General features: G+C 39.9%; 2 protein-coding genes across 7 annotated transcripts in view; one reads left to right on the forward strand and one right to left on the reverse strand.

Moving 5' to 3' along the window:
• Positions 1-5,749, forward strand: part of LOC144603528 (peroxisome proliferator-activated receptor alpha-like) — a 42,293-nt gene extending 36,544 nt beyond the window's left edge. For all 4 annotated transcript variants that reach the window (XM_078416847.1, XM_078416845.1, XM_078416846.1 and 1 more), the window contains exon 8: positions 616-5,749. In XM_078416847.1, coding sequence (XP_078272973.1) covers positions 616-863 — 248 coding nt within the window. In that variant the 3' untranslated portion in view covers positions 864-5,749. The remainder of the gene's footprint in view (positions 1-615) is intronic.
• A 5,302-nt stretch (positions 5,750-11,051) lies between these two features.
• The window catches only part of dnm1l (dynamin 1-like), a 34,359-nt gene continuing 18,496 nt past the window's right edge, over positions 11,052-26,914 (reverse strand). The window contains exons 7-19 of one of the 3 annotated variants that reach the window (XM_078416851.1): positions 26,409-26,529; positions 24,177-24,308; positions 22,853-23,059; positions 22,639-22,759; positions 21,799-21,954; positions 20,761-20,850; positions 18,080-18,172; positions 16,152-16,208; positions 15,439-15,516; positions 14,846-15,028; positions 13,907-14,016; positions 13,203-13,362; positions 11,052-12,369 (exon numbers count right to left, since the gene is read on the reverse strand). In XM_078416851.1, the coding sequence (XP_078272977.1) occupies positions 12,313-12,369; positions 13,203-13,362; positions 13,907-14,016; positions 14,846-15,028; positions 15,439-15,516; positions 16,152-16,208; positions 18,080-18,172; positions 20,761-20,850; positions 21,799-21,954; positions 22,639-22,759; positions 22,853-23,059; positions 24,177-24,308; positions 26,409-26,529 (1,565 nt within the window). In that variant the 3' untranslated portion in view covers positions 11,052-12,312. The remainder of the gene's footprint in view (positions 12,370-13,202; positions 13,363-13,906; positions 14,017-14,845; positions 15,029-15,438; positions 15,517-16,151; positions 16,209-18,079; positions 18,173-20,760; positions 20,851-21,798; positions 21,955-22,638; positions 22,760-22,852; positions 23,060-24,176; positions 24,309-26,408; positions 26,530-26,914) is intronic. The other 2 variants (XM_078416850.1, XM_078416852.1) reach the window with 2 other exon arrangements.

Consider the following 26,914-nt stretch of genomic DNA (forward strand, 5'->3'; position numbering starts at 1 on the left):
GCATCTCTGGTATTTCTTTTTTTGAATTAGAACATTGAAATGGCTAAGTGAGGAGTTGACTAAACCGTTAGTTGATGATTTCAGCAGAAAGTAGAATAGAGATAGGAAGGAATTTGTGGTCAGATTTAACACCAAGAATCAATGTGCTTTCACTATAGTGTTTTTGTGTAGTAAAATGTCCCCAAGCACTTCTTGGGTGCATCATCAAACAAAATATGACGTTAACCATACATGGAGATATCTGCTCAATTGACAAAAGCTTGCTCTGAGAGAAATTGTAGTGGAGAGAGCTGAAGAGTTAGAATGGTTAATGGGTGAATTTCCAAAATTTGGGATTTAGCATAAAGTTGAAGTTCTATTTCTGTAGGGTCAATGACCAGGGAAGAAAAGTACTAAGTAGGAAGCTTCTGATAGAGACTGAAGACTAATGTTGTATTTTACCTCAAAATGTGAAAACATTTATAAAATTTTCACGGCAAGGAAAGGGACTATCGGGCCTGTGACTCCTTCACTCCTGGACCACATCAGATGACTTTGCAATTGAAAATAATGTTTTATAATGCTTTATAAAGTACAAAGAAGTTTAGTATTAAACATTTCAATGTTTTTTAATAGATCGACCTGGTCTGGTTAATGAATCACAGATTGAACAGATGCAGGAGAGCATTGTTCAAGCCCTTCGCCTTCAACTGCACAACAACCACCCTGATGCTGTCTACTTATTTCCCAAACTTCTTCAGAAGATGGCTGATCTGCGCCAGTTGGTTACAGAGCATGCTCAACTTGTCCAGAAGATTAAAAAGACTGAGGCGGACACTTTTCTACATCCACTTCTACAGGAAATTTACAGGGATATGTACTGAGATAAATGCAGAATGTCACCAGTATTAGAAGGTAGAAATCTTTGAGCACTACTCAGAATAATTGAGTGCAAGGATCACTTATTGGCCAATAATTGTCACACTATGCTTCTCTCAGGTTTGCTTAACATGATTGGTTGAATTATGTGCCTTGTGAGACAATGTGATTTATTTCAACAAAATCATAGTATATTTTTAATTGATTAATCCAAAGTATAATTGAGATACATTGTAATTAAAGCAGATTTGTTACAAACTAATCTATAGTTAATTGCAACAGGTCATCAAGAATGCTAACCTGTCTATTTTCATTGCCCAAATATTGAAACTAATCAATTGCTTTCTGACAAGATGAAAATCCAAAAGTTTACTATGAAAGAGACAATTTCCATAAATATCTATCGTTGCTATCATTAACATGCAGAGTGAAAAAATCCACTGGTATTTCATGCAACATTTTGATTTCAAAGATTTGATATTTGACTACTGATTTTTACATTCAGTAATTAAAACTCTACAGCCGGAAATTTTGTGAATACGCTTTAAGCACGCACAATTTTACACAATTGATGTAATATTTATATCGTTGCATACTTTGTGCAGAAAAAGAGGAAACCACTACACAATGTATTACATTTCTGAACACTGAATGCATGAGGATCATTATTATACTAGTAACCTAACAATTAAGTTCAGACTGACTTCCAATAAAAGAAAAGCTTCCAGACTCGCAACTGAAAACTACTCTTATGATAACATTTTGGTATTTTTCAGATCTCTACCGCTTTTTTATTTCACTTTGTAATTTTATGTCAAGCATTATTGGTGATTTTGCTCTATAAATGAAACCCCTTCTTACAACATTTTTGTACATTTATGGTCTTCAATCTTGGATTGAAATAGTGAGAAGAGCGAATGAGGTTTTAAAATTAGGTAGACATCATTAGTGGGGATAAGAAGGGGGCAGCAATTTGAGTCCTAATCAGAATTATTAACCAAAGTAAGATTAATATAAAACAAAAGAATAGTGACCAGATGTTGCTGACAGTTCATGTTGGTTGTGGAATCCTCATGATAGATGCACAGATTACTGATTAATGTTATCGAGTGTCCAACAAAAAATTTCATTGTAGATAAACTAGTAAAGATGATCTTTTATCTCTTACACTTCCAAACTGCAAATTTAGTACAGGATTTTTTAGTTAAATGGTTATTATCGGACTCAAAATGTTAAATTATTTTTGCACTTGAAACAAAAGGTTGCTTTTCTTTCTTAAAGGGAAGGAAGCAGAACATTTAAGCTAATTTTTTGAAATTTGTATCATTCTATAAAATAATCCTTTAATTATGGAGTCAATTCTTAAAATAACTTTTAAAGTTAATTTTAAGCTTATCCAGTATAATAAACATTGAAGTTAATTACAATGCCATGTGGGGGTCAACATTTTTAATACAAGTTTTGTAAAAAGTCTGCAAATTAGTATTTTTTTAAGTATTGATAGACAATAGGTGCAGGAGTAGGCCATTCGGCCCTTTGAGCAAAAAAAACGCCATTCAATGTGATCATGGCTGATCATTCACAATCAGTACCCCGATCCTGCCTTCTCCCCATATCCTAATATCTAACTGACAATTCTGGAAATCAGACCTATTGTCCTTTGTTATGGGTTCATTCTTTTTTTAAATATTGTGGAGTGGTGAAATGCCTTAATCTTTCTAAGTACATCACGAGTGCCTTACTACTGTACAGTATTTCCCTTATTGATGATCCAAAGCAGATAACTGGAAAAACGAGTGGATGATTTTTCTTTGACCAACGTTAAAACTAATACAGAAAAAAATTATGATTGTAATTATATATATAATTATATTAAATATAATTATATATGTAAATTTGCATGTCGAAAATTGAATAATACTGCCAAATGCTTTCTCTCTCGAAAATAATAGAAATTCGCCTTCATGTTTGGGGCTTGAGCACTTTTTGAACTCTAGTATACCGTAACTAAATATTTGTTGCATAAAACTGTATTTTTCTACTGAAACTTTTGGAAATTGTACATTCATCACAAAATGCCTTTTATTGAAATACACAATTTGTAAATGTCCTTCAGGGATTTGTACCCGGTCGTTCCATTCTTTCACCAAATGACTACCACAGACTGAAAGTGAATGTCGATTGTAAAATATAAGTAAATTTGGTGAGCAAAGACTGGAATGATACGATTTCAGAAAAGTATATATCTAACATAGCAATTATGCATTTTCTATTTTATTATTTTTGCTACAGTTTTATTTCAAAGAAAAATTAGTATAATTCATTTCATTTTCTTATCTAGACTCCTGTAGAAATACAATCTTTAATAAGCTTATTATTCTTTCCCACTAACCTTGTGATTCTAACATGTGGATTACACACAGCAGTTATCTTTCATGTAGTGGACTACAAATTTCACATTCTATACAGTTTTAATTCAGTAACATTTTCCACAGTAAAGACAAACACTTTATGCTTCCCAACTAAACTGTCAGTTTCTTAATATATATATTTTTAACAAATAACATTATTTACTCTTTAATTATCAGCAAAATAAATCAACACCATCCCTATAGTCTTTCTTATCTTTTGTAGTATATTCCTATTGTCCCTACTGCACTTTTTCATTTTTCAGACCTTTTAATATATTTTTAAAGGGAAAGCAAACTGCTGCTAAAAAGATTTTTCGATGAGCTAATAATAAGTTTAGGAAATTATATTTTCCCAGTTCACTAAATATACTACGTTGATTGTTAAGTTTAAGCTAAGCTAAACCAACACACGTGAGGTACTTGTTTTGAACATTTGTGACTATCACAATGCAGTCAATAATTTCTTACACCTAAACTTTCTGGAAGTTCTTAATAATGGTACCAAATAATCTTGGTTTCCAGTTGCTTTCTTAATTTTATGATTTGCAATACAACAATTGAGGCAAAGATTGTTTTTTTTTAAATGTTGTACGGGAGCTCGTCCTCTGCAATTTAAAAATGGTTGATGTAAATCAGAGCCCTTTTTGCCAAAGTGAATCCAGTCGTTATAAACCCACTGTGAATATCTATATAATACTGGATTCCTCTCATGTCTTCACCTTCCTAAGAAATTAATTATACTTGAAGATTGATTATAGTAAGGCGAAGAGTATGTTTTATGCAAGTCGCGGGACATTCAACATTGTAGTTTACTAGTTTTGAGGATCCAATTATATAACATTTATTTTGAGAATATTGAATGTTGTTTCTGAAATGCTATGTGCCAGTCTGCATGCCTTTATCCCACAGCCTGTTGGCCATATTTTCAATTCATGGAGCATCTTTAACTAACAATGTTAATTAAACGTCAGTAATTCAAATTTAATACTGACAAATGCTGATATTGCAAAAGTAGAAAAAATCTAAATAGTAAATCAAGAGTGCTTCCATTGCATAAATAGTATTCAGCTACTAAAATACTCTGCAACTGTTCACCAGTATCCTTCATACAGCAGTAAGATGATGATTCATAATCTAACAAAGATGGCACTCAGTAGCAATACCCAGTCTCACTTAATGACAAGTATTTTTATTTTATACTTGCATTGACTGTTCAGTTTATGGAGCATGAGCATTACAAACATAAATGGCATTTAACGAATGGTCAACAAACCTAAAGCTAAAAAAGTTCTTGGATCCCAGCAGGAAATATCTGTGAGATTTAAAGCTTTGACAGAATATTTGAAGCTTAATAAAACCTTGTCAACATAGTTAGATTGTACAAAGTATGTGTGACAATGTTTTAATATTTGTAATCACCTATATGTTATCAGTTTTTGTTTAATATTTTTCTTGCATTTACTATTTTTAAGGCAGGAAAAGAATTGAATCAAACTTTATGAATATTCTTAGTGTGGCCATATAATATGATTATTGGTGCCAAGATATTTCAACATGATGCATAATGGATACGTGTGGAATTCTTAAAAGGACTTTTTTAGCAGTAACTCTGATATTAGGGAAAAATTAAAACTAACAAATTGTTGCATTATTTTGTTATATGAGCTTTGGGTTTCATGATATTTGAGTATGTTACATGCATTTAATTGTCATCATAGATGTTCACAAAAATATGTGGGGTTGATTTCCTTCTCACTGGTATATCCATATTGGAAATTATGAAACTTGGTTATTTTTCTATGATGCAAAAACAAAATCACAATGTCTAAATTCAGCCTTTGGCCTGACTTTCAAACAGATAGTTTAAGATATTAGCCAGTATATTACTCAAGTGCCAGAATCCTAAATTTATACAGTTGAATAAAAGTTAATTTCTACTCGTTATTGTTCAGATTTTCAATAAAATTACTAAACATTGTATCAAAAATGTTTCTGTGTGGCTCTAAGTAACTTAAAAGCCTCAGGTTAAATCCAAATCTTACGGAAATTATGTAAATAAAGAGGAATGTTGTCTCTGAAGATGATTGATAGCCTTGAAATGCAAATAGATCCAAGAAAGAACAATATTACTTTTGCACTTTATCACAAATTATATTCAGCAATTAATCAATATATGTTTATGCTGGCAACTATTTAAAAATATATATTATAAGCATGGAAAATGCATGGGGAATGTTGCCAGTGAGAGAATTATTAGGCTAGATTTCATAGAAGTTATAAATGGTGAAATGTATCCTTTTTCACAATAAAATTTATATTCTTGATGTGTTCTATAACTTAAAAATAAGAGAGAGTGCTTCAACATCCAAATCAGATGATAATGCCTTTCATGAGCTGTGATTATTTTGTGTGTGTGCAAGAAACTGGTGTATATACAATTGAAAATTATGTTGTAAAACTTAATGGATTTGTTTTTGAAATCAAGAAATGTTTATACTTTCACTTTTGAAAATCAATAAACTGAATTTAAATGAAATATGGCATTTATTTATGGATGTTTCATAATTTAAATATGGTCAACTATTAACTTGATTCTTCTATGGCAGAGATTCTTCGCTTAGAAGCGAAGAGCAGTGACTCGTTACCTTTGCAAGATACAATTGAAAATGACAGGATGGTATTACGTTTTGGATTTAATTTAGTATCAGAAAACTTCGTCTGAAAGAAAATCTTGTAAGCGTTGTGATTTGTGACTTATGAAAGCCTGAAAATAAGAATGTGGAGAAAATATTCATTTACTGAAGTTTCTGTCAGAGCTGCAGTGTGCATGTCCCTGCATCCAGATGCCACACCACAGACTGTGCTTCACTTGTTTGTGAGCACCCTTCTCCTCGCCATCCACCAGCTGCTCCCTGCCTCATCAAAGCCCGCAGCCTGGCAGAAAGCTCCCGCCCCCTCGTTCTCTCCTCGAGTAAACATGGTGGCAGCTTCAGCTGCCCGTCCAATGACACCTGCTCTCGGCAATTCTCAGCTGCGACAGGTGGGTCTGGATGTTCAAGATGGTGGGATTTCAGGGTAAACCTGTCTCCGTCCCACGGCAAGATCCCTGAGCCACCAGAAAGGTGTTTGCAGACTGAATGTAGGAACCGCTTCTCCAGAACAAGTAAGGACGTCGTGGAAGTCCATGCTGCCAAGTACCGAGCCAAACCATTGGCTTCATGAAATAAGTGTGCAGTTGCGTTTATACAAAGTACCTTGGGAAAATGTCTGTGTAGATCGGTGCCAGTTGTTCGGCACAGAGCTTGAGGGTAGAGGGGGAAACATTCCCCGATCCTCGAGATTTCTGGCTTTTCTGTTTCCTGAATAGCCTCGCCACCTCCACAATTTCTATTGTTGGAGATGGAGAAGTGGCCAGACTGATGTTGGGCAGTGGACGAGGGCCCAGTCTGGAGTCAGGCTGTGAGTATGTGCAAATTGGTGATTGCAGGGGGGAGGGGAAGGGGAAGGGACCAGTCTTTGCAAACTGGAGTTAGTCTGTGAGTAGGTGTGAATTGCTGCTTGGGGAGGAGTGGGTGGGGAAGGGTCCAGTCATTGGATACTATGCCTGTACCTGACATACGCTTTCTTCAGTTTCAGGAGGAAACCTTCCATTTCCTTCGTTGCCCAAGGTTCCCTAATCTTATCCCCTCTTCCCCTAAGGATCATTGCTGATTTGGAAATCAATCTCGCTTTTAAACACCTCCCACCTATCGGATGTTTGTTTTCCTGCAACGGTTGTATCTAACCTACTTTCATCTTGCGCTATCTTGTAGTATTAAAGTCAGCCTATCCCCAATTCAAGGAACTAACTTCTGGACCAACCTTGTCCTTTTCCCTGACTACTGAATGATGGTCACTATTCCCAATGGGTCCCTTCACAGAAATCACTTCCATCATTTGCCCATCCTCCAATCCAAGTTCAAGTATAGCCTCTTCCCTAGGAATTGCTACCCAATGCTTCTTTTAAAAAACCCTCTTGAATATATTTTACAAATTCTCTCCCATCTGTGCCCCTCAGACTAAGGCATTCCCAGTTACTGTCAGAAAAGTTCAAATCCCCTTATTGTTTTTACAAACTACTGTGATTTATCTACATATCTGTTCCAATATTGCATAATCCCAAAGTGAGTTCCTGTCTTATTTCTATGTTTTACCCACAGAGCCTCAACGGCCAATCTCTCCTGGATCTGCTCCTCAGTACTGCCATAAGGTTCTCCCTAATCAGTAGTGCAACACCGCTTCCCCTTTTATACTTTCCTCTATCACCCCTGAAACCTCTATACCCTGGTCATTCTTAAGATTTAACAAAGCTTTTCACAATCTATATACTAAAACTCTTGTTTGTTATCTTGTTTGTGACTGAACTTCAGCCAAAAAGGTACACGATAGCGAGACAATTTTAGGCCCACCTTACTCACCATTGTCACTTTAGTGATAATGCAAGTAGTATTATTGAAATTGGTGTTATATATTTAAAATTATTCACATTTTAAAGTTTAAAAGGAGGGGAGGAGGAGGGAGCGGGGGAGAAGGGAGTGGGGGTGTTGAGGAGAGAGAGGGAGGAGAGGGTGCTGCACCAATGCAGGAGAGGTTTGGGCCCAACGGGTCCACTTGGTCTAGTAGTAAACCAAAACCTAAAGATGCATCCCAGGACAACTGTCTGCCAACCTCGTCCGTCCATGTGGATTCTGAGAATGAGCTCATTGTTTGAACTCTCAGGTTACAAATTTACAATCTGTTGGGTTCATGCTGTACTCCCAGCAGAAGAATCTACTCAGTCATATACCTTCTCATTTCCCTATAACCTGCCACTTACTCTTTCTCACAGTGCCCATCAACTTTCTTTTGATATTTGCCTGCATTGTTTAATTTCTCCTGTGATGTCCTTTTAGGGCATTTTGGGGATGTGGGAGAAAAGTAGGAAAGAAACCGGCAATCAAATCCAGGCACCTGTTGTTGTGAGCCAGCAGCACTAATGCTACTGACATACTGTACAACTCTCCCCCTTCTGTCGTGGGGTAGACTGATTCCCCTCTCCTTCCCCTCCCCCCCCCCCCCCCCCCCCTTTGCTCATCCCCAATCCTTTCCAGTTGTCACTTTAATTTCATGTTTCAAGTATTTTGTGTTTTATGACTGTTGGCAGATCAATTTCCCTCCTGTTCTATTGTATTGTATAAGGCAGTCACTGTGAGAGAATTTGTAGCATGTACTAGCAGTACGTTGAGGGAGTAGTACTGCAATATGAGTTCAGGGTTTCACACACATTGGAGTGTGTGCATCTTGGAAGTTGCCATATCTCAGTGCAGAGTGCCACTACTCCTTGTCAAAATTAAAAATTATACAGTCCAAGCGTAGAGGATAGGAGACCTCTGATGTTGTCATGAGCTGTGATATATGGCTGAGATCAGTAGTGGCAGCCTGGCATGGTCTCAAGGCCAGGACAATAAATTTGACCGTGACTATCTCAGTGTAAAGATCCCAAGCACGAGAGTACATCTGAATGCCACCCCATAGCATGTCACACATATTAGTGGCTCACAGCTATTATGACAACTCTGAATTGTCTTTGCAGTTGCACATTTCTGTATCAGGGCCATTCATCCTGCCTGCAATGAGGCTAAAGCTTTCATTGTGTCTTTTTCAAAACAAGGTTCAATAGACTGCCGTTCATTGTGAAGCTGCTTAGTGCAAAGCTAATGCAGTCACAGCTGCACCTGTGGCTGATGCACAAAACTTCCTCACAATAGAAACAGAACTGCTGATACTAGTTTATCAAGGAAAGACACAAGGTACTAGAGTACATCAGCGGGTCAGGCTGCATCCCTGGAGAGCATGGATAGGTGATGTTTTGGATTAGGACCTTTATTCAGACTCGTGTTATATTAAGCCCTACTCCTGGCAATTTGAATTTACTTCATGTGCCTTAATGCAAAACCTTTCAGGATATAATTTACTGATTGAACATATCTGTGGAGGTTGTGTAGTGTGATGCAAAGTATAAGTGACAATGTGCAAATTTCAAACACAGCATCAGTGGCATTGATACACTACAATGCTGAGAACTATATTTTGGCACCCTATATCTTTCCTTGTGCTCTATCTATTTTACTTGAGTTTAAGCTGATCTGTATGAAAAGTTTTTCACTGTATCTTGGCTCATGACAATAATGAGCCTAAAGCTAAATCAATGCTCTACCCATTTCAAACATGTTTCCTTCTTCAAACATACAGCATCTACATTTGAAATGTATTATGAGATTCTTCATGGAAACCAATCTTCTGCTATGCTTTACAGTACTGTTTTGGATAATGCAATGGGACATATTCATGCTTAGTCTTGATGCATGACAGGAAACTTTCTCCTCATAAAAAAAAAACCTAAAAGCAGATAAACTTAAAGATTAACATTAGAGTCACAAAGGAGATGATGAGACGGCTACTGTGATCCATTAAAGGACCACATTATGAACATGATTGTCTAGTTCACTGCAACGAGCAGAACAAAGTTCCTACAACTCACTTAATAACCATCCAATACCTTCCTGGATGCCTCAGTTTTTGTGTTAAATCCAAATGTTTAGATGAATGCAATCAGTTAACAGCTGAACTACAAGCATTGGAAGAGCCCAGCCTCATTTTCTTGTAATGCTGAATCAGTTGGTTTTGGTCACTAGCTGAGCTCAGAGTTGATCATTGTCCAGCAAACCATTCTGAAAGTGTTTGGTGTAACACATCAGTTGCAATTTTTTTTCCCCTGTATTTGTCCATTTCTTAAATATGGTATGTCTGCAATGAGTATAAAAGTCAGGAAGTCATGATGCAGCTTTAGAGAACTTTGGTTAGGCAGCTTTTGGAGTAGTGCATGCAGTTCTGGTTGCACTATTATAGGAAGGATGGTGAGGCTTTGTGGGTAAAGGGGCTGCCTGGATTAGATGGGAGAGGATTAGATCTAAAGAGAGGTTGGACAGACTGGATTGTTTTTAATTAAATGCTGAAAGTTGATAGAAGTAAATAAAATTATGCAAGGCATAGATAAAGCGGACAGTCAGAATGTTTTTCCCAGGTGGGAGTATCAAAGACGAGAGTGCAGAGCTTTAAGTTGAGATGCAATGTTCAAAGCAGATTTTTACAGAGGTTGGCGAGTGCCTTGAACGCACGGTGATTATGGCAGACATTTTAGTGGCCTTTAAGATAGGACCATCAATATGGAGGGAACTGGGTCAGGTGCAGGTAGAAGGAAGTAGTTTAATTTAGCATCATGTTTGACATTGTGGGCTGAAGGCTTGTTTTTATAGGCTAGTACTTTTTTTATATGTTGTAGCTTCTGCAAAAGAAAAATAAGGAACATATGCCCTGCCCTTTTATTTTCTTCCACTTGGATAAAAATAATTCGCTAGATAAAGTACAAACAGACATCGTGAACTACCATACAATATATTTTCGATTGTGTCTTCTTATAATTGAGATGGAAGATTTCTTCTTGGTTGCTTGTGCTAAATATGCATTCACAGTGCAATCTCAGTAATGTATCTTTATATCTCAGATCAACACAAAATGCCGGAGTAACTTGGGTACAGGCAGCATCTTTCGAGAGAAGGAATAGGTTGACGTTTCAGGTCGAGACCCTTCCTCAGACTATTATATCTCAGGTTCAGATATATAAAAAGTATTATGTCTGCCAAGATGGAAATTGGATAAATGTTTGTTTCACTGCTGGTGAGGCTAGCTTGTAGTGTGGAGATTAAAGTTGTTCCTTGACACCTTTGTTATGTGAAGTTGCACAGTGGTTAGTATTGTACTCCCATCCACAGTTCAGTTAAATTGGAAGCAGAGTACCTCATGACTCTTGATATTTGCATTAACATTTTAACTTTATTCATTCTGAGCAGATGAAAATGCTTAGTATAACTTCCCCTGTTTTCAGGAAGTATATCAGATGTCGTATATTAATCTGTGTTGCATGTTAAATTACAAAACAAATAGAATAATAACATTAGTGGAAGAGAATATTGTGCTGACGGACTTTCGTAAGACAGCTTGGTGACATCAGTGAGAAATATTTTCTGTCTCAACAAATTTACTTTACATAACCCCAAAATGGAAACACCACCAGTAAAGCAGCTGCAAATAAAAGCCACCAACGGCTGATTGGGGTGCAGAGTATAATTGATGTAATAACCTCCCATTAGATCAAGTGTATTTCTCTCTATAATCTCAGTGTCATGACTGCTTGAAATACTTTTTTTCCAAGACATAAATGTCACACTGTTCCCTGATTCAGTCTTCGCACCCATCCCTGTAGAGATGCACTGACAAAGCAGCAGTCCCTGATTGACCTCAACCCCCTGCTGCCAACTTCCTGGTTAACCTTCTCTGCCTCTAACTCCTGCACTGACTACTTACTGCCTGGTCCCAGCACTGGATCCCATTCCAGCCACTCCATTTCTCACACCTGTACAACAGGCAAGATGCTCGGATTTATCAGGTCTGCAACCCAGGACGACATTTTCACAAAGGTGGTACTTGGTCCTTTACTCTGAACAATAAGGACAAACTGGGGTGAAAGTTATAACATATTCCCAGCACTAACAGAACTGTTCTGAAGGTGAAGCAGCAATGTCAAGTGTTTAATCGGCAAAACTGGCAGAGCAAAATAATATGTTGTTTTTTTGGGGACTGTACAAAATTTAATGGGTATAACTTCTCACATAACAAGCAGACATTAGAGAGGTAAAGAAGCTGGAATGGAGGCACAAGGTTCCAATGGTTGAACTAGCGTGTTTTATCACCACAGAACCACGAGCTGATATTACACAGGAGGAACTACCAAAAAGACAAGATTTTATGGCATTGGGTTTCTACAACTTTCTTCCGTACCAGTTCATAAATATATATATTTTTTAAACACGGTTAGCAAATAAACAGTGCATTGTTTCAATTCAGCGACATTCAAGTAATTGCTTTGTTCTCTTGGGGAAACTTCAGGATATGTGGTCGACCGGCTTCACCACAGATGTGTTTCTCGTATCTCTGCAATGACTTGACTGGCTCGTTGCAAGGCCTGTGTGGAAAGAAACAGCATTCAGTCAGCTTTCAAGCACATCCTGGGTGAGTGCAAGTGATCCCTTCTCTTATATGTGCATCCCTTAACCAGTTAGGCACAAGGATCCGCCAATAAAATAGGAAGTACCATAGGATAAAAATGCCATGGACAGGGTTATTCTAGAATGATAAGACATTGACTTATGTACAAACAAGCGACTGGAGATGGTGGTTTACAAATCAAAGACAGTGCTGGAGTAACTGGCAGTATCTCTGGAGGACATGGATAGGTGATGTTTCAGGTCGGGACCAGACTGATTTATAATTGGGGGGGGGGATTAAGCTGGGAACAGGTCAAAGTCTGGCAAGTGATAAGTGGATATTGGAGAGGGTGTGTTTGATTGCAGCAGACCAAAAATCAATGGTGAAATCAGACATTTACTTATTTAAACATTTTTTGGAGAACAGTGTCATCCAGGTAGGGACAAATACATAATTTTAAAATTAACAAAGCAAATCTATGAATAAGATTTATGAAGATTTTTTCTTAAATTAACAGAGTGGCACAGTGGTGCAGCTTGTAGAGCACTGTCTCTGTCCCAGAGACCCAGGTGTGATCCTGACCTTGGGTGCTGTCTGTGTAGAGTTTGCACATTCTCCCTATGACCACATGGGTTTCCTTCCACATCCCAAAGACGTGCAGGTTAATTGGCCTCTGTAAGTTGCTCCTAGTGTGTCGGGGGGAGTGGGGGGGATGAGAAAGTGGAACGACAGAACTAGTGTGAATGGGTGATCCATCGTCAGCCAAAAGGCCCGTTTCCATGCTGTATCTGTAAACTAATCAGTTAATACCTTCAGCATGTCTGCAGCCTCCTTCCTGCGCTGGGCCATATCCTCTGACTCCGTAAGGAGATCGTCCAAGAGCATCGATTTGTATAGTTGTCCAACCAGTTCACTTTGGAGATTGTCCTTTACATAATTAACTAGGAAATTCATCACAGCCTTTGGCACGCTAAGAAGAGCAGAAGAAATTAGTGTTGTTTTTGACACATGACACTGCAATATATTCATAGCAACTAAACAGGCAAACGAGTACTTAAATGTATTAAATCAATTGAGAAGTGGCAATGATAGAATAATTATTATAGTTCTACAATAGATAATAGAACAGATTGTTACATTTCTCATTGTAAATTGGACAGATGTTATCAAATTTTAATATGCTTATTTTTTTATCTGATGTCGACCATCTTGAACTACATTCTAATCAGAAGAAAGACTTGGTAAAAATTGGTCTCTCTGTGAATCTAAGCGATCTTTCAAATTATAAGCACCGTGCTGAAAAATAGAATTTCACACTTTGTTTTCAGACATTCCCGGCACAGAATATGCTGAATTGGAAGGGTTGTATCTGAACCCAAATCCCCACCGGGGGGGAGTTTGCAACCCTCGTGTCACAGCTGTTGAACCCCTCCACTGTGCCACACCTGGACTCGCATCCATTTCTCCACCCCCCCCCCTCACTTCCAATAGCTTCTGTTCATGACAAAACCTACCTGTCCTGGATATTTTTTCTCACAATCAAAAAGTAAGACTTGATCAGTCGTTCAATCACTTCACAATCTCGCTGCTCCCGGGCCGAGAGTTTACGTGAAACAGGAACGCGCTGCAAAAATAACACCCATATTAATAACTGCATGTGATAAAGAACAGAACACATAAAGACATCTACTACTTGCATTGTTTACAATATATAAAGGTAAAATTCTGATTAAATTAAATCATTGGCACAATTTAATTCTGATTAAATTAAATCATTGGCACAATGAAAGAAAACAAAACAGTTGAGATATTTTGATTTTGCAATAGCCAGGATTTACACTTGTTCATCTGCCCCCTATCCTAACTAAACCTTGTGTTTTCCTGCAGATGACTTTTCTGCAGGAGAATCACTGTTGGTTTAAAAGAAATACTTCTTCCAAAAACTAACAACCGTCATTCTCTGACAGAAAGAGGTCCATGCACAGTGAAGCAGCTGGTAGAGTTGTTGCCTCACGGCGCCAGAGACCCTTGTTCGATCCTGATCTTGTCTGTGTAGAGTTGGCACGTTCCTCAAGGGTTTCCTACCACATCCCAAAACGTGTGAGTTTCTAGGTTAATAGTCCTCTGTGAATTGCCCCGACTGTATAGGGAGTGGATGAGAAATTGGGACTTATATAAAACTAACGTGAACAGGTGATCGATGGTCAGCATGGATAAGGTGGGCCAAAGGATGTGTTTCCATGCTGCAACTTTGAATTAAATTCAATTCATAGAGGAAGAGTCAAGAGGACAGGGAATAACGAGAGACGAGATTTGATGGAATTAATAAGGGAAGGCACTAATGCTTTGACAGTAAAAGGCGTGTTGAACCCATTGTATTGAGAAACTGCTGAACAATCTACTTGCTGCTGTCCAAGGGAGAGAGAATAATTGAGAAGAGACTTGCTGCTTACCACATCGAGGAAATTTACCGACGGCCCTCTGTGGGGACTGCCAGTAGCCAGCAGCTTCGGCTTCTCTTCAGCAAATCCTTCATCTGGCTTTGGTGCAGACGATATTTTCAACATCCCTCTCCAGCTTCCAGATGATGCAGCATCCTGATTCCCATTCTGTACTTGCACTTCTTTAGTTAAAGGCTGAGATGGGTGTCACAGAAAACATCAGTAACAAAGACATTTGTAAATGGTTCTGTTTTTAAATGACAACCCCTTAAAGCACTGTAAATGATCTCTGAAAGTAGCCCAATTTACACAGAACACTTACAAGCACAAACCACATCTAAGATTTGCTTTCCCAGAAATACATACAAATTCCTCCATCGCCACCATTACATTACTCTCTAATTTATTGCCACAGCACATAGCTAGACAGGAGATACGACATTATACACGTGAGAGAGGTCAATGACAAATCAATCCCTTTCACAAAATTGTCAGAAAAAGCAGTGGCTGCAAAGTGCATTTTCAAAACACTAATACACTTTGCAGCTACCATCAGCATATGATTAGACATGAAACACAAAGCATGCAGCAGATAGGTGACCAACCTTTCCCTCAAGCTCAGCAGAAGCAACAGCAGGAGACTCCTGGGCAGGAGCAGACATGGCACTGGGAACTTTAGAAGACTGCACCATGAAGGAAAAGCAGGAAAGGATTTACAACGGCCATTCTTACAATTGTATCCCCATTACAGAAACAACATGAATAGATCATTAATAAAGCACTAAGTTGTTTATACAGAAATGCTGCCAAGGCATAAACCATGCGTCAAAAGTTAGAGAAATTCAACTTCCAAGAAATCAATATTTTTTTAAAGCAAGGGTTATTGTTATAAAAAAGACAAAAGTAGATTAATTGAGGGCTCTTCCCTTTGGTTCCCACTCTGCTTGCTGCCTACAATTTCCTGGCAACATTCACAGAACTATATTCTGCACTCTGTATCTCCCCTTTGCTCTAACTATTGTACTTGAGTATGACTTGATTGTATCAATATATAATGATCTGATCTGTTGGATAGCATGCAAAACAAAACCTATCACTGTACCTCAGTACACGTGACAATAATGAACCCAAACTATGTCAAGGCTTTGTTAATACTTATTCAGACTGATGCCAAACAAAAGCCTTGATTCCCTTTCCAATTCATACGTTTCACCCTCTCCTCTGCCCACCATCATCAAGCATGTGGCATGAGAGGCATGTGGCCAGCCATGCTGAGACTGCCTGAATGTACCCAACTGGAGGCCCCATTAAACTTTACCTTTTCTCGAGGCAGAGCAGAGGGTGGCTCCCTTGCTAATCGGTTACGCCTTTGTTCCTGAGAAAACAAACCACACTCTGTGAATACAAAGGTCAGACTTTAAAAAGAAAAAATGATAAAAATTAAACTTAAGAATTATAAGCCCTATTTTTGCATCCTTGGGGGAAACACATCCATTACCCAAGATAAGGCAGTCAGACCAACAAGTCTGGAGATGGGGCCCAACCCAAAATGTCACCTTCCCACATTCTCTTGAGATGCTGCCTGAACCGCTGAGTTACTCCAGCACTTTGTGTTTTGTTTTTGTAAACCAGCATCTGCAGTTCTGTGTTTCTACAGACCAACTTACTCCCATCTCCCTGGCCATTATAGCAACCGGTCTGTGCACGGCAGCCCAGAAACACCTCTGGCCAATTTCTCCCTTGTTCAATAGAAAACCACCTGGCCACACATGTCTCCCTGGTGCCCTCCAGTGGTGCCCCAGTACATTACAACACAACGGAACAGCACACTTGAACCCAGATATGGCCAGCAGAGTGCAGAAGGTTATCTGTGGATAGGAGCAATCAATATATTTCCTAACCTTATCCATAACTTTTCTAATTATCTAATGTAACTGCAAATGTTACTTCCTTGGTTCGGGAATTTAAATACCAAGATTTATGTAGAGACAAGGAACTTCAGTTGCTGGAATCTTGAGCAAAACACCTCGTGCTGGAGGAACTCAGCGAGTCATGCAGCATCGGGGGGGGGGGAGAGAATGGACAGATGACTTTACGTGCCGTGACCCTTCTTCAGACTGAAATTCTTTGCCACACAAGGCTGCGGAGGCCAAGTCAGTGGATATTTTTAAGGCAGAGATAGATTCTTGATTAGAACAGGTGTCAGAGGTTATGGGGAAAAGGCAGGAGAATGGGGTTGGGAGGGAGAGATAGATCAGCCATGATTGAATGGCGGAGTAGACTTGATGGGCCAAATGGCTTAATTGTACTCCTATCCCTTATGACCTTATGACTGTAACTATAAATAGTGATGATTAAAATTGTGAATTGTTATTACAAATAACAATGTGCCCATCAAACCTACTGAAATGCGGCTACGAAGCGCTGGAGTAACTAGCGCTGTAGCGCTAGTCAGGCAGCATCCCTAGAGAATATGGAAAGGTGTGTTTGCTGCCCTCAACCTTTATTCAACACAGGCATACAATAGAGGTCGGAAAAAAAACCCCTAGATAAAGTCCGTTCCACACTTGTGCCACACATTTGCAGAAGAAAGTATCAATTAGAAAAATAAACGGCAATTTCTAATTTCTATCAAATCCAAGGAAACCATCTGCTCTGCCGAGGGGTCACCAGGACTTCATTCAATTCACTTGGAAATCAACAAAGACGACAATTGAAAATAATGCATTCCCTTCCACAAATTTGGGGGCACTCAGCAAAAGAAATGAAGACATGCTTATTTCAGGAAATGTCCCTGGGTTACATTGTTGATTGTGTTTTAATGAGCTGTAATCAGCAGTGCCAACACCAGTTTTGAGACACAACTCTGTGTCTCGCAAGTTAGAACTTGGACCCAGACACTCATTCTTATTTTCATTTAAAGATGAGCATCATCAAAATATCAATCATCAATAAACAGGCCTATTTTTACACAGTATATCCATGCGAAGCTAAATAAAGTTGTTCATGTCCCTTCTAAGATAGACAATGCTTGCCACACCCTGGGGTTTTAACCACAGAAATAAAATACTTGGACAATGAATCACCCAATTTGCAGAACTGTAATTTGAAGTCCCAGCTATGAAATATTGCAAACATCTGAAATAAATAAATGAGTACACAACAGGCAACAATATAGCAGATTGTTAATTCAGCACTGAAAGGTAATAAACACTAGATGGAAATCAGAAATTTAAAAAATCTCACCTCTATGTTACTATTCAAAACTCCACAGGCATCTGCAAAGTCTGGGTGCTTTGTATTGATGTACGCCAACTCAATGGCGACCAAATTGTGGACCTAGAGGTAATTAAAGCAATTAAATGTTATTAGTGCAAGGAGACAGGTTTAAGTGAATCTTTAAATGAAACATTCATTCCCTCCACAGACTTTAATATTTACATGTCCAATTATATCAGAAATATGCCAGAATTTTCCAAATAATCGCAAGAGGGCAGCACAGTGTCGTAGCGGAAGACTTGCTGCCTTACAGCACCAGAGACACAAGTTTGATCATGACAACAGGTGCTGTCTGTATAGAGTTTGCACGTGCTCCCTATGTGTAGGTTTTCTCTGGGTGCTCCGGTTTCCTTCCAAAGACCCACAGGTTTGTTGGTTAATTGGCTTTGATAAGATTGTCCCTAGTGTGCAGATAGTAGTGGTGTATATGGGTGATCGCTGGACGGCACGGACTCAGTGGGCCGAAGGGCCTGTTTCTGTGCTGCATCTCTAAAGTCTAAAGAACATATACCATTATGAGGGACAAAGTTGGGGTCGATCCATTCATGACCTCACTGCAATTTTCTTTCAGCCCTCTAAATCGCCAAGCACTGTGTCTCCAGTTCTGCTCTCTTACTCATCTCTCATCTTGTCTTGAGCTGAAGGAGTCTCTCTGCATTTCCCTCTCTAAATCTCGATCTCCTGTAAGATATTTCTTAAGATATTCACACACATGATGTGGAATCTGTATAATTAGCAAAAATGACCAAGGGGCAAGAAATGTTAATGGGACTGGTCCCCAAACAGTAGTGTTGATGTTTGGAGATGGCAAAGGGAAAATTAGCAGTACATGCAATAAGGGGATATCTGCATTGTTGGACTAAATAGTAACTATGCAATGAAGGAGGAATTTCTAAAATGTATATGTGGCAGTTTCTGCACTCCATTCAGAAGGAATGAACTAGAAAGCAGGCCATAGAGCCTAGAACAGTACAGCTCAGGAACAGCCCACAATGTCTTTGCCGAACAAATGCTAAATTAATCTAATCTCCTTTGCCTGCACATGATCAATATTCCTGCATATTCAAGCATCGATCTAAAAGCCTCTGAAACACCATCCTGAACAGTCATCCCAGAATGAATATTGTACGATGACAAAGGATCAATTAGCAGCCGAGGTGTACAAAAACCATTGAGAAGGAGTGAACATCATGTGATGGGATTCTTGTTAAGATAAAGAGTGGTGTAAAAGATTCTGAAAGTTGAGCCCTAATCTAAAATTTAAAAACACAATAGTATGATACGACCCTCTAAATGCAGAAGTTTCCAGTAGGGGAGAAAGTCCAGAACCAGAAGGAACAGCCCAATGATATGAAGCACTGTGTATAACCGTGTGAGAACTTTCTTTACTCAAAGTGGACCATCATCCAGGATTACACGTGATCAATGGCACCATTTAAAAAGCAACAGTTCGACACCTACCACCTGCCTGTTTTCTTTCTGTCACCAGGGTCAGATAGTGAGCCATCAAAATTTCAAATGGTGAGCCAGGGATAAAGGGCTTGATTTAGAAAGAGAGACTGGTCTTTTTTTCCCTGAAGTGTAGGAGGCAGAGTGGGGGACCTAACAGAGATGTATAAAATCATGAGGGCTGGAGGTAAGGTGAATGGCCACGGTGTTTTTCCCAGGGTAGGGGTCTAAAACTAGAGGGCATAGGTTTATGGTGAGATTTAATGGGGATCTGAAGGGTCACTTTTTCCATGCAGTGGGTGGTAGGTACCTGGAATGAGCTGCCATAGAAAGTGTCAGAAACAGATACAATTGCAACATTTAAAAGACATTTAGACAGCTACATGGATAGGAAAATTTTAGAAGGATATGGGTAACCACCAGGTTAATTCCCGGGATGGCGGGACTGACATATGTTGAAAGAATGGATCGATTGGGCTTATATTCAATGGAATTTAGGTTGAGAGGGGATCTTATAGAAACATATAAAATTCTTAAGGGATTGGACAGGCTAGATAAAGGAAAAATGTTCCCGATGTTGGGGGAGTCCAGAACTAGGAGTCACAGTTTAAGATTAAGGGGTAGGCCATTTAGGAATGAGATGAGGAAAATTCATTTTCACCCAGAGAGTTGTAAATCTGTGGAATTCTCTGCCACAGAAGGCAATGGAGGCCAATTCACTGGATGTATTCAAGAGTTAGATTTAGCTCTCAGGGCTAACGGAATCAAGGAATATGGGGAGAAAGCAGGAACGGGGTACTGATTTTGGATGATCAGTCATGATTCTATTGAATGGTGGTGCTGGCTCGAAGGGCCAAATGGCCTACACCTGCACCTATTTTCTGTGTTTCTATGTTTCTAAAACGCAGCTAAATGGGACGAGCCTGGTTAGGCAACTTGATCGGCATGGACTAGTTGGCCTAAGGATCTGTTTCCATGCAGAATAACTCTGAATACTATAAATCACCAGACTCACATGGAGGTCACAAGGGTGATGTAGCAAGTTAATTTTTTGCAGTCAACAAGAGTGATGAAAGAATGTCTTCAACACAATTTTAAAAACTCAGAATCACGAAGGAGAGATAACGTGTTTCAATAGTTCACATTGAGTCTTTTTCTGCAAATCTAAGCGTAAATCTTATCGTGTGAAAGCCACGTACCATATCATTGGTAACTGGCAGTCTCCTGCGCAACAGTGACGTCATCACCTCCACAATGGCATCGTGGAGTTTTGGAAATCGGAGCAGTTCCTAAGAGAGAGAACACAAGGTAAAGCAGAAGATCAACAAAGACCTGCAACACAGAAGTCAGCTCTCTGCTTCACATAACAGCCAATGATCAACCCTGATCAATAGATCCAATTTCAGAACGGATTAAATAGTTAAACTAAAAGCAAGAAATGCTGAAAATACTCAGCAAGTCAGGCTGCAACTATGGGAAGTTAAACAGAGATAACTATTTAGCTCAAAGACCCTTCCACAGTTAAATGGAGATACAAGGAACTGCAGATACTGGTCAGTTTGTTAGGAATAAACATTCTGTCCAAGGTCTGCAACCTGAAAGATTAACTCTGTTTCTCTTCCCACCGATGCAGCCTGACCTGCTGAGTAATTGGAATCTTTTTTGTTTTGTTTTTACATTTTCAGTATTTACTGTTTTTTAAATGTTGTTTTAGTTGAGTAGTTTTGAATGTTTTAATTATTCACAAAAAATCTTAATTATCAGACATTTTGCAAACTTTAGCTCCAAGATAATCTCAACGTGGGAAAAGTCATCGGGTATTTTGTGTTAATTGTTTTATTTCTGCAATGATAAAGATCTCAAATCCAATAAATCTTTCCGAACTGGTGGTAGAGCTGCTGCCTCACAGCGCGGGTTTGATCCTGACGTCAGGTGCTGTCTGTGTGTGGAGTTTGCACGTTATCTCTATGGCCGCCTGGGTTTCCTCAGGGTGCTCCAGTTTCCACCCATGTGACATGTGGGTCTGTTGGTTACCTGGCCTTTGTAAATGGCCCCAATGTATGGGGTGTGGAGGAGAAAGTGAGGTAACATAGAACTAGCATGATTGATGGTCGTGGACTTGGTGGGCTAAAGGCTTGTTTCCATCTGTATCTCTAAACTAATTAAACTGACATTCTGATAGACAAGCTTTAGATAACATCTAGTAGCACAAGAGAACGATTGAATGAAGTGTGTACCTGTGTGCTGTATGTGCTGCAATGCTGTATAATCCTTTGCATTTCCTCATGGACCAGTTCAACACATCGCAAGCTGGGTTCCTCCAGGCGTTTAATCTGTCGCTTCACCAACAACTCAAAGGAGATCTCAGGAACAAAGAGTGCCGGACGTGGACCCTGGATGCAACAGACCGAGTTAATATCTCACTCCTCCAGAAGCACAATAACATTTATATCAAAGTTCTAAACGGCAATGACGCAGCATGCTTTCTCCCTGGTCTATTCCTTCTATGAAGGAAGTTGCCAGGAGGACCTGAGGAGCATATCATTAAAATGAACGGACATCATAAAAAAACAATACGCTATGAAAGGATGAAAAAAAGCATTTCAAATCTGGGCGATGTGAAAACAAGTACAGAAAAGGCCCAAACATTAATCACCATCCCCACCAAATACATCTAGTAACTTCACAGCGCCAGTAACCCAGGTTCAATCCTGACCTCAGGTGCTGTGTGGAGTTTGCACATTATCCCTGTGACTGCCTGGATTTCCTCCGGGTGCTCCGGTTTCCTCCCACATCCCAAAGACCTGGGGTTGTAGGTTAATTGCTCCTAGTGTGTAGGGCGTGGATGGGAAAGTGGGATAACACAGAATGAGCAATTATGGACTCAGTGGGCAGGTGATCTGGAGATCTCTCAGTCAAGCAGACGCACAGAGCTTGCCTTAGGGCTTTAGATAAACACAGCAGCTAAAGAAGGAATCCTCAACCCAGGAGTCCTCATGTAAAAGGGAACAAAACACAGAAAACTTCCCTCAACCATTCAAAACCGTAACTCTTAGAAATGTTTTCTGACTACTCACAGTGGCATTTCTAATTGCAGTGAGAATGTCGATGGTATTGAGTCCACCGAGTGCATCTACAGATTCCAAAGTTCGCCCAAATGTTTCATGAAATATGTAGCATATTCTCGCTCCACCACAACTGGAAAGAATATAAAAGAATTTGTGGTTAAGTAGTTATCCCATCACTGAAGCACGATAATTATGTAGGATGTATAAGTAGCAGCATGCTCACAGCTCTGACGTTTCAATGTATTTTGCTGTTCCCTCAATAGTCTGGCAATACTCAGCTGCAAACTTGGTAATGAGCTGCAGAAGAGTGGCACTCTTGTCCTCCACTGGTTCACCATAACTGTTCAGTAAAGACTGGTACTGAGCTGCCAGCACGTTAATCCTGGTCTTCAGCTCCGGTAAGCAATCTCGGATATGGTGCATGAGCAGTCTCAAAGAACAAAAAAAATTATCATTTAGAATATAGAACAGTACAGCACAAGAACAGGCCCTTCAGCCCACAATGTATGTGCCGAGCATGATGGCAAGACCATCACTCACCTGTCTGCACGTAATCCATATCCCTCCATTGCCTGCATATCCACATGCCTATCCAAGTCTTTTAAATGACACTTATCTGCTACAACCACCACACCTGGTAGTGTGTTCCAGGTACTTGCCACCCTCTGTGTTCAAAAAACTTGGCCCGCACATTTCCTTTAAACCTTGCCCCTCTCATCTTAAAGCTATACCCCCCAGTATTTGATTTTTCCATCCTGGGAAAAGTTTCTAACTGTCTGCCCCATCTACGCCTCATATCATTCTCTCAGGTCTCACCCGCAACCTCTGCTGTACTGCAGAAAACAATCCAAGTCTGTCCAACTTCTTCAGTAGCTAACACCCCCTAATACAGGCATTGTTCTAATAACAATTACTCTGAACAACAACAAAAAAGAGCAAATTGTAAATAAGTGTTACAAGTAGAAAATTAACATCCAACTCATCGACCGGCAAATGTCCAATTATTTGCACTTTAGATTATTATTCAGTGTCACTTTGTGAGCAAAGATGCTACGGAATTTCGTTCAAATGTGCACTTGTCTGGTGTATAGTTTTGAATGACAATAAAATGTTTATTATTATTATTATCTGACTGCATCTTCCATTCAGGTGAGTGGCTGTCATGGACAAGCAAGTCTTTTAGAAAACCCATTGTATGGATAGGACCACGAAGATGTTTTGGAGAAGTGGCTGAACCTTGGCTTGCCACTGCAAAATAAAATCCCTGTCACCCACACCAGATTTTACTGGGTTGTATGCAAAACAAAGCATTTCACTGTACCACGGTACATGTAACTACTATCATTGAATCTATGGCCACCGGTGTGGATCGACAGATAATGATCAGGTCATCTTCGGCGAACTTTGACAAATACCAGTCAGGGCTCAATAAAGATTCTCCTGGCTGTTCAGTGCATGGGTGGAAGAATGATCTTAACATAGGATAGAGAGGAGTGGACTTTAAATGCTATGCCTTTGTTAGATATGTCAGTTTAACACAATATTACCTATTTAAAGTTTTGGCTAGATACTTGGTTCCATGTCTGTTCGCAAGTGAGGGATATTTCCTCTGTAGAAATGCATATTCATCCTTCAAAGCATCTGCCACACATTTCTTATTGTTGATATCCAGTTGACTCCTAAAGAATAGATAAATATCCTTTAGGTACAGCAATTAGAGCACCAAAAAAAACAATTTATATTAGTGGCTGAGAATTGTGATAAGCAAACCACATCAATCAACCCCAGACGTTAACAAGCCTGCTGTACCTTTCTCTATTGTCAACACCAATATTGCTGCAGTAAATCTCAGTGATATCATCATAAAACATTATCACTATGTAACACGTGTTGCATTTACTATTGTCTTTCAGGTCCAAGGCCTTCCCGTTCCTCATGATAATGATTTTGCAGGGATGTGGGAAGTAACACGGCATGATTGTTTCCCATGAGAGGAAAGATTTTTTTTCTCAACAAAGCAAATGGAGGGAAATATTAACAAAGAATTGGAAGGGAGAAAGAAAACAACTCTCCAGCTGAGAGAATGTATGGGTAACCAGCTCTCAGGCATGGGCCAATTTAGTCACAATGAATGGGTCCAGGATCATTTTCACTTTGGTGTTCCCTCCCTGTGGAGATGAGACTAAGATGAGGAAGAGCTGACAGTGGCACAGCGGTGGAGTTACTGCCTCACAGCGCCAGCGACCCAAGTTCGATCCTGACTATGAGTGGTGTCTGTACGGAGTTTGTACGTTCTCCCTGTGGCTGGATAGGTTTTCCCTGGGAGTTTCGGTTTCCTCCCACACTCCACAAAGATGTACAGGTTTGTAGGTTAATTTGGGCAAAAATGGTCCCTTATGTGTAGGATAATGTTAGTGTGCGGGGATTGTGGGTCAGCGCTGGATTGGTGGGCCAAGGGGCCTGTTTCCGCGCTGTATCTCTAAACTAAACTCAGTGTTGAGGCTGCAGTCTTCATGTCGAATCTCATGACTCTATAGCCTACCAGATGTTCAATATGCTACACGTGCACACACACCCAGGCATGGAGAATGCAGAACATGGATTCCCAGCACTGCATCATACAAAGGTAACGAAACCTGACAACCACCAGCACCCTCTCTGAGCTGATGAATGAATATTTGTACACAACCTGACTGCAAGGGCATATATATCATGTATCTGTACACTGAATGGCTCAATTGTAATCATGTATTGTCTTTCCGCTGACTGGTTAACATGCAACAACAGCTTTTCACTGTACCTCGGTACACATGACAATAAACTGAACTGAAACTGATACTGAAGTCCCCATCAGTAAATTCTATCAGCAGGAGAGGGTTGATACCACAACTGGCATGCTGACTGGATAAAGCTGCCAGACTGGATCTGCAGCGGATGGTGAGAACACCAACAGGAGAATAAAACACACCCACCTACACACTGCTGCAATGCACTGCCACATTGGTAACAAGTTCATTTCCAAACTCCTGGCCCTAGGAGTCAGCAGCCCCTCAGCCACTGGATCCCTGACCTCCTGACCCTAGACTGCAGTCAGTGAGGATAGGCGACAACACATCCCGCACAGTAACTCGCAATGCCGGCCGGCGCCCACAAGGATGCTATTCAGCCGATTGGGGGGACAAATTCTGCACCAACTCCATTTACAAATGTGCAGATGACACCACCGTAGTGAACAATGACAAGACAGAGTACAGGAAGGAAATAAAGAGCCCAGTAACGGTGTCACTCCAGCAAACAGGAGCTCTCAAACCAATGGCCTGACTTACTGTAGGGAAGAACTGCAGATGCTGGTTTAAATCAAAGTTAGAAACAACATGCTGGAGTAACTCAGAGGGACAGGCAGCATGCCTGGAGAGAAGGAATGGGTGATGTTTTGGGTCGAGATCCTTCTTCAAACTGATCCTACAAAGACTAAAAGGAGATAATACTCGGGTTGTAAGTTTTCTACTAGGTACCAGGAAGTATCATTGTGGCTGGGCCACATTCCTTAACGTGACACACTCAGGGAGGATAGGCTGCTATACCCACATACGGTAGACACCCCAGCATCTGCAGTTCCTCTACACAAGGAGGATAGACTGCCAGACCGGTGGGGTACACACACTAGCATCTGCAGTTCCTTCTACACACGCAGGGATGCCCTCTGCTGTATTAGTGCAATGCTTCAAAACAAAAGGCGGCTCATACCTATTCCATCACAGACCCAAAGCGCTGCGTACCTGCTGACAATTCCAATGATGCCCAGTTTGACAGGAATAACTCTTCCCATGAGCACGTCCATGGCATCAGTGCCAGCGTCCATAAGATCTAATTTGGTGATAACAGCCAGTGTTCGTCGCCCTGGAGATCAGACACACTGTTACCTGTTGGAATGGGTTACTTCAAACAACTCAAAAAAACTTGCAATTCAGAATACAGCAAACAAAAGTTTTTTCACCTCCATCTCCTAAATTGTTCTTTGACATCTAACCACAGGAATTATGAAACCTGTCTAATGTTTTCCAAAACATTCTTAAGAGATATATAAAGAGCTGTGGTCGAGCAAGAACAGGATCTTGGCCTTTAAATTGCTGACGACCATCAGGGAAAATGTTCCTTTCTGTATTATTCAAATTCAATTTGCGACCACCATCCACGAAATGGAAACCGAGAAATGATTCCCAATGGAGCTGCAAATGTGCATTTGGATGGGGCTGCTGCCATTGTCCATCTGTAGTTACCATCT

This window comes from Rhinoraja longicauda, chromosome 20 (genome assembly GCF_053455715.1).
Source record: "Rhinoraja longicauda isolate Sanriku21f chromosome 20, sRhiLon1.1, whole genome shotgun sequence".
Classification (NCBI taxonomy): domain Eukaryota; kingdom Metazoa; phylum Chordata; class Chondrichthyes; order Rajiformes; family Arhynchobatidae; genus Rhinoraja; species Rhinoraja longicauda.